The sequence below is a fragment of the Homalodisca vitripennis genome, chromosome 5, assembly GCF_021130785.1.
Source record: "Homalodisca vitripennis isolate AUS2020 chromosome 5, UT_GWSS_2.1, whole genome shotgun sequence".
In the NCBI taxonomy this organism is placed as follows: domain Eukaryota; kingdom Metazoa; phylum Arthropoda; class Insecta; order Hemiptera; family Cicadellidae; genus Homalodisca; species Homalodisca vitripennis.
The window spans coordinates 66,597,025-66,610,748 of record NC_060211.1 but is presented as its reverse complement, the minus strand read 5'-3'; the positions used below and the strand labels follow the sequence as shown (position 1 = coordinate 66,610,748).

At 33.4% G+C, this 13,724-nt stretch overlaps 1 protein-coding gene across 3 annotated transcripts in view; it reads left to right on the top strand.

Annotated features, from left to right (window-relative positions):
- The window catches only part of LOC124362311 (cadherin-23), a 148,051-nt gene that overhangs the window by 106,127 nt on the left and 28,200 nt on the right, over positions 1–13,724 (top strand). For all 3 annotated transcript variants that reach the window (XR_006922453.1, XM_046816706.1, XM_046816705.1), the window contains exons 13-18: positions 2,013–2,138; positions 2,926–3,074; positions 3,715–4,046; positions 6,044–6,358; positions 12,032–12,305; positions 12,747–12,911. Coding sequence is in view for 2 of the 3 variants with exons in the window: in XM_046816706.1 (XP_046672662.1) it covers positions 2,013–2,138; positions 2,926–3,074; positions 3,715–4,046; positions 6,044–6,358; positions 12,032–12,305; positions 12,747–12,911 (1,361 nt within the window). In the remaining variant the exon portion in view is untranslated. The remainder of the gene's footprint in view (positions 1–2,012; positions 2,139–2,925; positions 3,075–3,714; positions 4,047–6,043; positions 6,359–12,031; positions 12,306–12,746; positions 12,912–13,724) is intronic.

Below are 13,724 nucleotides of genomic sequence, written 5' to 3'. Positions count from 1 at the left end.
ACAACAATATTGGACAATTTGGATTCAAGGGTGCAATAAAGTTATGTTTTTATAACACCCTTTTTTAAAGGAGTACAATCATAGCAATCAACAAAAGCACACTGAGCTCTGACCAACTATTTGGAATTATACAGAAAGTCTTATATAAAATATCAAAATGTAACTAAAGAGATAATGTGTATTACTGTCCTAAAATCTGATATCAATCAAGTGATCAGCTGTAACATGTACAAATAACGTAGGTTGGAAAGATTGATTCAATGTGAAAGTTGAGTTTAGCTCTAGTTCACCTTCCTGTTGGTGCAATGTCTGGAATCTGATACTATCACAAACTTGAGTGCTGAAATCTGGGTTATGTTCATTTGAAGAGATCTAAAAACAGCTCTTTAGAAGAGATTTAAAAAACCCTATCTAAAGACGCCAAAGCTCAAAACGAACTCTATGCTTTGTTTCAACATCAGAGACACCTAGACTATAAAATATAGTATTGTAGAATTGATGAAATGTTAAATTGCGACAGAAGTAAGGGCACTTACACAAATTAAGACATATATTTCTAGGCTAAATGTGGGCCTACTGAAGCAATGTTATAATATGAATGGCCAAAATGCAAAGTGGACCAACCCATAATTTTCAGTTTTGAAATTATCCATTGCCTTTTTAGAAAAAAAATATTGAATAGTAAAATGAACAAACGTCTATAGTAGCTGTAATTTTTTAATATTTAATATTATGTAACATAAGTTAGAGATATTATAAAATGCAAAATATTCCAACCGGTTCAAATTTGGTTTATGTTTGTCAGTTGCTTCCTGTTTGAGGAGCTTTGCTAAAACATCTTGTAATACAAAATGAAATATAGCTCAACTTTACTACTAAAAGGACCAACCTACATTTTTGCAAAAGCATATTATACATTTTCTATCTTATTCATGTAACATAGTACACCAAGACAAAAATATCATATACTGTGGTAGTAAAGTTTATATTCCTACATAGTGAAGACCAATGGTGGTCATCAGCAACAATTTATAAATAAATGATCAAATAACTAAATATAAACTTAGGCTACCTATTAATCAGAAGCTCTGAGTGCACTGTCTATAGATAAAAAGCAATGGCCTCCATATCAGATCTGAAATGTTTTCGTGACTTCTCTGAAGTTTCACTGAGGATCTCCAATAGTTCTGAAGACATCATAAATTAAAAGAAGTGAGAACCACTCTTGTTCTTGAAGGTGGTCACCATGGGATATATTCATGGTTTTATAATTTCAAAAACTGTTGTACGAAAAGTGTTAAAAAATTTGTCACAATGGACCAAAATGTTATTTTTTATGGAGAGACCAACAGCATTACTAATCAAATCCATACAATTTGTTGTGGTAATGTTACAAGTGAAATGGAATGAAATAAAAAATTCCCTCATTAAAAAGGCGGAGTTGGTGTGTAAAGCCCTCTCTACAACTCAACCTCAACCTAGAGATGGAAGCATTTCAAATTGATACTAACAACTTTTTGTATGAAGTGGTTTTCTGAGGTGATCATTATTGTTAAAGCACCAATGCCACATGATATAATTAATCAATATGATTTCACCACTGTTGGTAGAATTTACCAAGAGGATTTTCCAAGGATCTTTTCAATATGATTGTCAGTAATGATGGAAACGAAGTAAGCAAATAGTTTAAAATGTGTCATTTGAATAGAAAGTAAAACTATGTTCATGCAACCCTATTTTACTTACCACTCAGCCTTGCAATTATAACCTGTGGAATTGTATTAAGATTACTGCTCAATTAAATGGCAAAAGTGCTTTAAATAATGAACCTTGAATCTACTATTGTAGTATTTAATTTTACTATGGAAATTCTATTTCGAGTAACTAATCCTTATAAAACCAATTCAGGTTATACAATTATTTTAATATTGTGACTATTGACCTTATACTTCACAAAGGTATAATATTTTGGCAAAATTGGAAAGGTGGTAAATGTATAGCAATGTTGGTAGATTGTCCCTGGACCCCATCAGTGGGGTGATAACCATAAAGGAAGAGAGTCCTGCGTTTGACCGGGAACTGGTGTCTAGACACTATCTCACCATCGAGGCCAGAGACAATAGAGGCCAAGGAAACAGGTAACACACACTGCTACCACAAGCACAAAATATATGTTTTTTTTATAAGAAGCGAAAAAGTAAACATGACATAACACTGATGAACCACATCAATACTTAATGAATTCACCACAACAGGTAGGTTAAGACGAAAATCACCTGCCATATAAACAAAGACTTCTCACAAAAAGACTTACTGATACTTTTTTAGTAAAGAAAACTTTTGTTACTAATTATTATTATTTATTGTTATAAAAATAGAAAGCAAACTATTCTCACTAAAATGCTTATTATCATCATGCCAATATACAACTTTGGAAAAGAGTAAAAAATATCAGAATTTTATTACAACTTCAACTATGCTTTATGCAAGTGTTAACGAAACACAGTGAATTAATACTGATTTCATTTTTTGACATTGGTTCAATGCTTCAGCAATAAGGGGCGTGGTTAGTCTTAATTTTCCGTAATGGCGTTATTTAAGAATGTCCAGTCTATTTCTTTCTTCGGTTTGTGGTTTTAAGAGTACTTATGATCACTCATTATAGAGCTGTTGTGGTGAAGGTGTTAAGGGTGAATAATTTGTAATTTCATAGTTTATTAAAATTATAATAAATTTATTTTTAAATAATCTAATATCACTCTTACTACATTTGTGAAGGTGCTTTACTAAGTTCATTAAAAACTAAAACATATAATTATTAGTAAATCATCGCACAATTGTTTGTTGGTTATGAAGATTATCTTTTATTTTGATGAACGGTTTAAAGATTACTGTTTTTATCTGAAAAATATGTTTGATTAACAGGAATTCTGTACAACTCATCCTAAACATTGAAGATGTGAATGACAACACACCACAGTTTGTCCACAACAAGTACGAAGCCCGGCTACTCGAGAACCAGTCAGACTTTGATTCTCCTCTGATTGTGGAAGCGAGGGACTTAGATCTCAATGGTAAGATGAGACAATTTTTCTTTATGAATACAGTTTATTTAAGATTTTTTGTAAAACCATTACCAACACTGTCTTATTATACATTGTTGTGTCACTTACAATGGTTGGTGAGATTCTAAGTCCTTTTGTTTGTGAAAAAAGTGTTATGTTTCATATCACTATTTACAATGTCAAATGTCATATCTTTGAAAATACTTCATTCTTAAAAATAAAATTTAATAAATTGTTGATAAACAAAACTAAAAACACAAAGAAAAATTAATGTCTTTAATTTTTTAGTCTATAATTACAGAAGTTTCATTCTGTTGGAAGAAATAGAGTTTTTGAATAATTAAATGCAAGTTTTTTTATGTGAACAAACCAAAATAAATGCAAGAAAACTATTTTTAACTACTAAATGAAATATGGTAGCAATTTTTCCATCATGTTAAAATCAAATAGCTAAGGTCAATAGTTATGGAAAAATTAGTTTATTAGGTGGATGAAAAGTAAGTTCCAATTATGTAAAATGTATTTCCAGATACTTACTTAATAAACACAGAGCTGGGCTGTGTGGCTACAGAGATTATATGCCATCACATTACTAATTCTTATGACAAATGATCCCATCAGTAATATTGTTACTTTGACTTTCATACAGGAACTATGAACAGCCAGGTGCATTACAGTATAGTAGAGTGGGATGCCTCGATCACCAATTTCACAGTAGACCCGACACTGGGATTGGTCCGACCCTCGTCACATATCGACTTTGAGACGTTGGCTAGGATCCAGGGTGGGCCACCAGATGTCGGGGTTAGGACTCTTCGCCTTATCCTCAGGGCTCATGACCTTGGCTCACCCTCCCTATATGCAGAGGTCCCACTCCTGGTGTACGTTCAGGACATCAATGACAACCAGCCCTACTTCGAGCACGAGGTCTATGAGCAGACTATTCCAGAGGACCTGAGAGGTGGCAGCACTGTCTTGCAGGTGTGGTTTGCTAATTTTTGAAAGTTATTTTATTAGTTTTGATTATAGTATACTTTTATAATGTAGTTTAGTAGTTACATTATACTTAAAGCTCCATATAAAAAATATGAACACAAATAACTGGGTCCTTGGATTTCACAATATTTGCGCATTGGTTGCCAGCTCTCCTTTTGTTACTGTTTTAGATTATCTCAGAGTGTAAGAAAACCATAAAATGTGATGACAAAAACCTAATGATCACATTAATTTTGTCTATGAAATGGTGTGTATTATTTACCTAATATAAGGCTATAATAAAAACAACAAATTGGTTACTCTAAAATAATTGTTACAGTGAAAAAGAAAATTTGTTATTGGTAGAAGCGTATGTTAGCTTTAACATGTAGACAGACAATTAAGGAAAATACTATTGTAACCAATAGCACTAATAATTGTAATTTTTTATTAATGTTCCATTTAAGATTTCTTATCAATAACAGAAAATGAAAAAATAACAAAACAAACACATAAATATTCCAACACTATGAGAAAGGCACCTAAAATAAGTAATCAACATTTCTTATAACTTAAACTGCTATAATCATGAACGTTTAAAAACTATGTTAAAAATATGTAATTTATTGGCTGAGGTTATTAGCAAAGCCTATCATTCAAGAGGCTGCAAAGACTTCATTTCTCTATGTCTGTCCACACAATATTTGAAAAACAAAATTACCTCCAGACTTGAAACTTTGCATGAAGTTTCTTTACTTACATATCTATGTGAGTAGCACTGAATTTCATGGGATTTGTCTGAGTGTTAGCAAATATCCTTACATCGGTCTTATGGGTAACCATAATAGCAACAAGAAAATTTCACAATAACTCAAACAAACTGTTAAAATCATATGTGATTTGAGCATGTGAATTTTTATTTTAGAGAGTAAAACGAAAAAAAAAGTAATAGATTGGAAAGTCAATATTAAAAGTTTACAACAACATTTAATTTCAGTGCACTGTTGTGTTCTCAACTTTTATTATTTGAAAATTGCTTGGAAACCCAAATTAATCAATAAAAACTTGAGTATATCTTGGGGCAAGATATCTCGAGAAATATATCTGTAGAATTAAAATTTTGCATGAAACTTTATTTCTACATAGACGAGGTTGTGTTCTATGACGGTGCGTGTTCAGCTATGGAATTTGGCTGAACGTAATATTTATGCCCATTTATTTTCTGTATGATTGTCTCTAGGCCTATTTGCCCAAAGCACATTTTATAAATGAGTTATAGATTAGTAATTTTGCATTCAACCTCAGTGAAACCTGTTATGTGAAAAGTGGTGTGGCTCTCCTACCTTGTACAACAGATAAAATAATGTAGCAATATATAAAATATGTGATTTTGTCTTGTTTTATAAATCAATATTTTGTAATGTTCAAAAATGTGTCAATGTAACTAATAAAAAATATGTGCATTCTTGTTCTACACACATTTTTATTGCTGTGCAAATATAAAATTAATTTTTCTATAACTCAAGACCCAGCTATAGTAAAATGACCTTTGGTATATCCACATAACAGCAATATTAAGACTAGTGCAGTTTTAAGCGATTATTTTGATCATAGCATTATATGGGAGACGTCTCTTTTTAAAAACAATAATTATTATCACGCATCCAAAAGCTTTAAAAATTTTGTGTTAAGTGTATACTTTTTGAGTAAACAATTAAATACAACAAAGTTTAACATTGTTCTTGGGGAAAACTCAAGGTTATTTTATAACAGCCTGCTCTCAAACTTATAACATATTTTGGACTAATGTATATTATATATTCTCATCTCCATATCTCATAACTTTTCTCAGTTAAAGTTTTATTTTTGTGTGTGGTTAGTGGTTTAGAAAATGTATAAGTAAAAAAATGATCAACTATTTACTTAGAAGATACCATTCTGTATAATGATATACTTATTACTCTTTTAAACAGTCTTTTATTCAGAATAATTTTTATGGGTAGGTGAAAGCCACAGATGAAGATGCTTCTGCCCCAAACAACCAAGTGGTCTACAGGATACAGTCAGGAGCTGGGGACAAGTTTGTGATAGATCCAACATCTGGGATACTGAGTGTGGCGAACGGAGCGAGTCTGGACCCTGACGGCACAGAGCCCCGGACCACTCATTATAGCATGGTGGTAGTCGCCTTGGATGGAGGTATAGGCGGGAACCAAATGACGGCAACTACACAGGTGCAGATAGACATACAAGATGTCAACAACAAACTTCCAGTTTTGGTTGATCCAGGGACTGTCAGAGTGCTGGAAAACACCAAGGTATGGATATTCATCTTAAGAAGGTGGAAAATTATTTATCGTTTAATGTTCTAATTGATGGAAAATGCAAGTATATTATTTATATTTATATTTATATTTATTATTATTTATATTAATTATTGCAAGCATGCAATTAATATAAAGCCATAGTCAATTTCATTCTTTGCTCAATGTTTAAGCCTATCTACCCCTACCCTACCTAAAGATATGATAGACCAAAATTAATTGTTCATGGATTGGCTTGGATTGTTGTTCTTGGTGCAATCAGGACTTGTTGCAATAGCATTTAGTCTTATATTAGAATAGTCAGAAATAAATTATTATCATATTTTCTATCCGATGGAACATTTTAATAGTATTGATGCTATGCTTATATGGACTAGTTGTTTCTCTTATCTTTAACTTTCAATTTTAAAACAGTTCAGGAACGTACAGTAGTAAATGGTGCCACGCAACTGACACAAACTTTCTCCCATTCATTACTTAATAACAAAAAGTATTCCTGAAAAGTGTTAAGCCATCCCTACAACAACATCTAGTCAAGTGATTTTCCAGTGCCAGTACTTCTTGTGCCAATTTTGACAAAATACATAATTCTATGTATATTTGTTAAATTACTAAACTTATAAAAATAAGAAATAAACTGTAATCTGCCATAACATTGAATTGTATTTTCAGAACCACATTTTTTTAAAAACATAAACAAAAAAACATCTGATGGATTAATTATAAAAGGCAAAATTAAATCAATCATATGTATCAATTCTCCCCCCCTAAACTTCACATTTCAATAGCTGGTCAACATGCCTCCTCCAAACACTTCCATCGTCCATTTTAACTTTGTACAGTAGCGAACTTTCTTTTTCCATAATTGTTCCAAAACTCCACTTGTATCTTGAGTTGGTGTAATCTCGAGCCTGTACTCTGTCACCCCACCTGAAATTGTCTGCGTACGATTCGTGTAACTTCTTGTGCATTTTTGCTATCTGGTAGTAATAGGCTCAAATGAGTTCGAACACTTCTTCCAAACATTAAGTTGTATGAGTTTGAGCCAGTTGTGTTTGGAGATTGTCGAAGTTGCATCAAAAGCCTGTATAATTTTAGCTCAATCTTTCCCCCCTCATCTTCATTGCCCTCAGTGATTTTTTTACTGTTTGGACATAACGCTCAGCTTGTCCATTAGACGAAGGATGGTAGGGAGCTGTAGTTTTGTGTACAACACCATTAGCAGATAAGAACTGGCGAAATATTGTAGATGTAAATTGGCTTCCATTGTCTGAAACTAAGACCAAAGGAAGGCCGAATGTAGAAAACATTTTTCTTAGCTCCTTCATACACCATTCTGCTGACGTGTTTTTAGTAGGGATTACTTCAACCCACTTGGTAATGGCGTCCACAACAATGAAATACCACTGACCTTGTATCGGGCCAGCAAAATCTATGTGTAATCTCTCCCATGGTCCTTGAGGGGTCAGGCCATGGATGATTCGGTTCTTTTGCAGGTTGATTTTGTTTAGTCGACATTGTTTACATGTACGTACCATTTGCTCAATATCTCTGTCAATACTTTTCCACGTGCAAAAACTTCTAGCAAGGATTTTCATCTTCTCCATGCCTAGATGTCCAACATGTAGTTCATTTAACACTGAGTGTTGTAAGCTTCTGGAATCATTATCCTGTAGCCCTTGAATATGCAACCATTTTGTAGTGTTAGTTCGTTGTCGTGGAAACCAAAAGGTTCGACCGTCTCTCCTGTTTCAAGGGCATGTAGTACTGGTTGTAAATATTTATCTTGAGCAGTTGTTCTGGATATAAGCATACTGTCAATCTGCAATGAATCAAGTTGATTAAGTTGAAAAAGGCTGCAATCGTCCACAAAGTTTGTAGTGCTATGTTCAGTAGGAAAACGAGACAAAAAGTCAACGTTGGCATGGTCAGAGGTTCTTCTATATTCAATTGAGTAGTCAAAACCTGATAAAAAGTGTGCATAATTGAACAGTCTTGTAGCAGATATTGTTGGAAGGGTTTTTGGTGGGACTGAATATTGACACTAACGGTTTTATGGTCAGTCACTAAAATGAACTTTCGCCCGTAGCAGTAAGGGAAAAAATTTCTTGAGTCCCCAGTAAATACCTGTTGCTTCCTTATCAATTTGACTGTATTTTTGTTCACATTTGGTCAAAGTGCGTGAGGCAAAACTAATTGGCCTCTCACTTCCATCGCTGTAATCGATGTGAAAGACAGGCTCCAAGGCCCACTGGAGACGCATCGGTTGCAAGCACTAATGGGAGTTCTGGATTGTAGTGGACAAGTACATTGTTACTGGTTATTTCCGACTTAACCTTCTGAAAGCTTTCTTCACATTTTGAAGTCCACATATAACGGTTGCCTTTCTTCAGTAAATTATTGAGTGGGTGGAGGATTGTTGCTAAATCTTTGATTGAACTTGTTGTAATAGTTTGCCAGACCGAGAAATGTTCTAAGTTCACTTATGTTTTCCGGTCTTTTGCTGTTCATGATAGACAAGACTTTGTCTTTGGTTTTGTGAAGTCCTTGAGCATCAATGACATGCCCAAGATATTGGATACTCGTTTGAAAAAACTTGCATTTATCTCGGTTCATCTTTAAGTTATTGTTTCTTAATCGTTCTAGAACTTTACGTAATCTAGCCAATAATTCTTCAGCTGTTTTACCCTGAACGATAATATCGTCAAAGAAACATTGTACACCAGAAAGTCCCTGCAAGGTTTTGTCCATGAATTGTTGCCAGAGAGATGGTGCTACCTTCACCCCAAACATCAAACGATTTACTTTGTACATACCCTTTATGGGTGCTGAGTGTCTGCATGTGTGCACTTTCTTCGTCCATTTTCATGTGGAGGTAAGCATTAAAAATATCCAAGGTACAAAATAATTTTCCTCCGTTCATTTGAGAGAAGATTTCTTCAATCCTGGGTAATGGATGGTTTTCGTCTTTGATCACCTTGTTTAAAGTTCACTTTATAGTCAGCACAAATCCGTGTTTGAACCGTTCGGCTTGACAACAGGTACGATGGGTGTTCCCCAGTCTGAATGATCTACTTTTGTTATGATTCCACATTCTTCTAGTCTCGTAAGTTCATTTTCTACTTTACTTCTTAGGGAAAAACGGTACTTGTCTTGGTTTTACAAATATTGGCGTCGCGCCATCAGTAAGTCTAAAATGTCCCAGATATTCAGGTATAACACCAATTTTTCCATCAAAAAGTCACTAAATTCACTTAACAAGCTTCCTAGATTTGAAGTCTGGACTCGTTGTAAGACTTTTAATCTCACCCCAATCTAATTTAACTTCTCTCAACCAGTCCCTTCGAATATGGCGTCAACGTTTTGATCAATTAGGTAAAGTTTTCCAACAAACTTCTGAGTCTTGTACGTGCATTTAACAAATGTTACTCCTTTCGGTTTTATGGTTTCTCCTGTATAAGTTCGAAGTTCAATGTTAGTAGAAAATATTTTCTGTGGGATGGCAAGCTTTTTAAACTCGTTGTAAGACATTGTACTAAGAGCTGCACCAGTGTCTAATTCCATGGGTAATGTCCTGCCTTCGATGTTGATGTTAACCATAAATTTGTCATTATTTCTGTCACTAATTACATTAATCTCATATTCATTCTCACTATTCAAGTCACTTTTGTTTTCAGTTTGATGTTGTCCAGGTTTCATTTGTAATTGAGATTTACTTTGCAAACAAACACTAGCTATGTGTCCAACTTTTCCACATTTTCGACAAGTTGCATCTATGAATCTGCAGCTATTAGCACGATGGGAGGGTGAACCACAACGATAGCATTTTCCCTTTGAGCTTTTCAATGGCTGAATTTGTTGAACGTGGACTAAGTAGAGGTTTTGGCCGAGGTGAGACTCTCTTAGATATGTTTTCTTTATTTGAATGTCTTTGCTGAACCTGATTTAATTCAATGTGTTCAGTACGTGTTCGGCTAACAGTCATACTTTCTGCTTTGGCAAGCTCTATAGCCGAAGCTATGTTCACAAATGTCCTGATAGGTGTGTTTCTCGCGGTCTTGGAGTAATTTAGTCCGAATATCTATGTCTTTCAATCCACGAATAAACTGTAACTTGAGAAATAATGTCTGCAACTGATTTACCGCAACCACAATTGAAGTTACAGTTAATTGTCATCTTCTTGAGAGCCACCGAGAATTCACTAAACTGATTCATGTTCTTGTTGAGTCCGTGAAATGAATTTATGCTGCAAGGCCCACTGGCTTGGTTGCGGGTCGATATAAATCCTTAAGAAGCTGTACCAACTCGTCGTAATCTTTATCTAACGGGTCGTTGGGAGCACAAATATCGTACAGTTGTTGGTGCAGTTGGGGAGTGAGAGCATGTAGCAATGTGTAAACTTTAGTTTTATCATCAGCTCTTTGATTCTTTAGTTGTAAAAATACTTCTAATCTTCTCACAAAATTTGAAATGGTTTCATCAGGGTGGTAGGGATTGAAATATTTATATTCCCTGAAGTGTAGTTGTAGTTTGAAAACCGTACAAACAGCTTCACTTGGAGATGAAGTAGATGTAAATGTTTGTGTCTTTGAGATTGTGTACCATTTCTTGTAATTTTGTTTGTAAGGTTTAAATACTCATCCTCCACATTACATCTGTATTCTATTTCATGTTCTAAATAGTTTTCATCTGTCAAACAATCAATGCCATTCTGAACCTGCTTGTAACGTTCCCAGTATTCAGTCCACAGCCTTGATTTTTATATTTAGTTCGGTTAATGTAGGGTTACCTTCAGCAAGTCTTTTGCCCTTTGAAAATTGGCCCTTAATAATAGATCGAAATTTTTTTAGTTTTTGTAACTCTTCTTCTTCTTTAGTCATTTCTCCTTCTTTTTACCTCGTCGCCACTGTTAAATTACTAAACTTATAAAAATAAGAAATACACTGTAATCTGCCATAACATTGAATTGTATTTTCAGAACCACATTTTTTAAAACATAAACAAAAAACATCTGATGGATTAATTATAAAAGGCAAAATTAAATCAATCATATGTATCAATATTTATTTAGATCTTGTGACCTTTGGTGACAGCTATTACATGTGAAGGGTTAACAATAAATAAAGATGATTAATTGGTTTATTTTATTATTATTATTATTGACATAGATTGTGTGTGTAATTTTGTGTTTATTATTTATTTTAATCATGAATCATGACTCTTTAGCCATTCATGTCCTGTTTGTATAGGGAAAATAAATTTTAGTCAGAAGATCATTGTCTGTGATTCTTTTGCACCTTGCATCTTTATTTGCTCGTATTGAAAGGCATATTATTGTGCCACAACTTCATGTATAGTATGGAGGTAAATCAAGTATTTACATATTTTTAGTATTTGTTGAATTTCCTTTATATTTGTAACGCTGTGGTCGACACGCCATTTAAAAAAAGGGATCCTAATCCCAAACTTTCACTAATTTTAGACCTATTTCTGTTGTAGGTGTTGAACTTAAAATATTTGAAAAATTTATGTTAAATGTTTTTATATCCTTAAAACGGAGAAAATTTGCCATCTTATATGTCCATATCTGAACAGATTTAAAACATTTGTAATATTCAGTTGCAAATTCTTCCTTTAACACCTTTAAACTCATTTTAACAATTCCAGGTTGGACAGTTTGTACACAGAGTGGTGGCTACTGATCCTGATGAAAAATCATCGCTAAGGTTCTCAATAGACCGGGACAACTGTGAGGCCAGAAGTGAAGAAGGGACTATCATAAAACCATCTGAGTTTGACTTTCTCTCTGCCTTCGAACTGAATGCTGTCGACGGACTGTTGCGAGTGGTGAGACTCCTGGATCGAGAGAGAGTCGAAGTGATTCGGTTAGCCATCAGGGTGGAAGACACGGCATCCGTCAGCGGGAAACAGATCACTTCAGGTATTTGTTTCAGTATAGCTTTCTTAATTTTATTAAACATGTCACAAATGGGAAATGCAATAGTACCTAAAGCAATAGTTTGTGACTTCTACCTCATCTGTATAACTAAGTAATCTTTTAAGCAATCTATTATTAGAGGAAACCAAAAATATCATGTTCTTATTAAAAAACTCAATACTGAGAAGCAATAAAATATTTATTTATCAATTGTAAAATTTGGTTGGGATTGAATAGAAAAATAGTATTTTAATATGTCAAACCAATATTTTTTTTACTATTATATCAAACACAATTATTAGTGTTCATTCAACATCAAGTTTTTTCCATGAACAAATCTCTAATATAATCTTGATACAGGCAATAAATAGTCTAAATTAGATCTTTATAACTTGTTATGAATAATTTTCCTTAAAAATGTTTTAAGTTTTTTTAATTTTTCAGGTGTATTGACCATTATTGTTGAGGATGAAAATGACAACAACCCAATGTTCAGGAAGCCCTTTTATCGAAGATTCATCACTGAAAACAGCCAGTTAGGAGTGTTGATTGTCAATGTGGTAGCAGATGACGCAGACAAGAACCGGACTATTACTTACTCATTGGAAGGTAAACTAAGATAAAAAAAGTTTCTTTTAATTTTTTCCCAGATTTAAAATTACCTTATTGTTATACGAGAATTTTGAGACTAGGGCGTATTGTAGTTAGGTCAATTGAAGATTTATTCATACTATGCAGTGTACAGAGTCTTATTATGCAGCACCAGAAAAGCAATGTAGGAAGGAAAGGGCGTTAGTCAAATCTTTCTTTTTGTTCACTGGCAATGCAAAAAAAAACAATCAAAGGGAGTATATAAATACAAGAGGAAGAAATGGAAAGAAGAACATTGGTACTTAAATTTTTTTAATTACCCATTTCTCACATGTGAAATAGGTGGATGGATACTTTTTGCCATTGTTCCTAATAAACTTCTTCTGGCTGTCTTGAAAAATAATTATTCTGGGTATTATTCCTAACAGCTGAAACTAAAATTACAATGACCTCTACACTGAAAACATTGATAAAGTCGATGATATAGATTTTTTAATAAATTACCAGAATAAAAAATAAAAGAGGAACAAACCATTTTAAGATAAATTTTAAAAATGATCTAATTGAACATCCATTATACACTATATGCAAAAAATCCAGTCAAAGTAAGTTACAAATTGTTTTTACCTAGCATTCCTCACTTCACTTGGATATGTAAAGATTGTTTATACATTTTCAGAGCTGAGATGATATTGCAATGTCAAATTTCGTAGGAAATTACAGTATGAATTTTTACATTTATGAAAAAGAAAACAAATAAATACCAATATTAAAAGATGTATAACATATATCTGATTTGACAAATGTTTTGCAGATATTAAGTGTGATGTC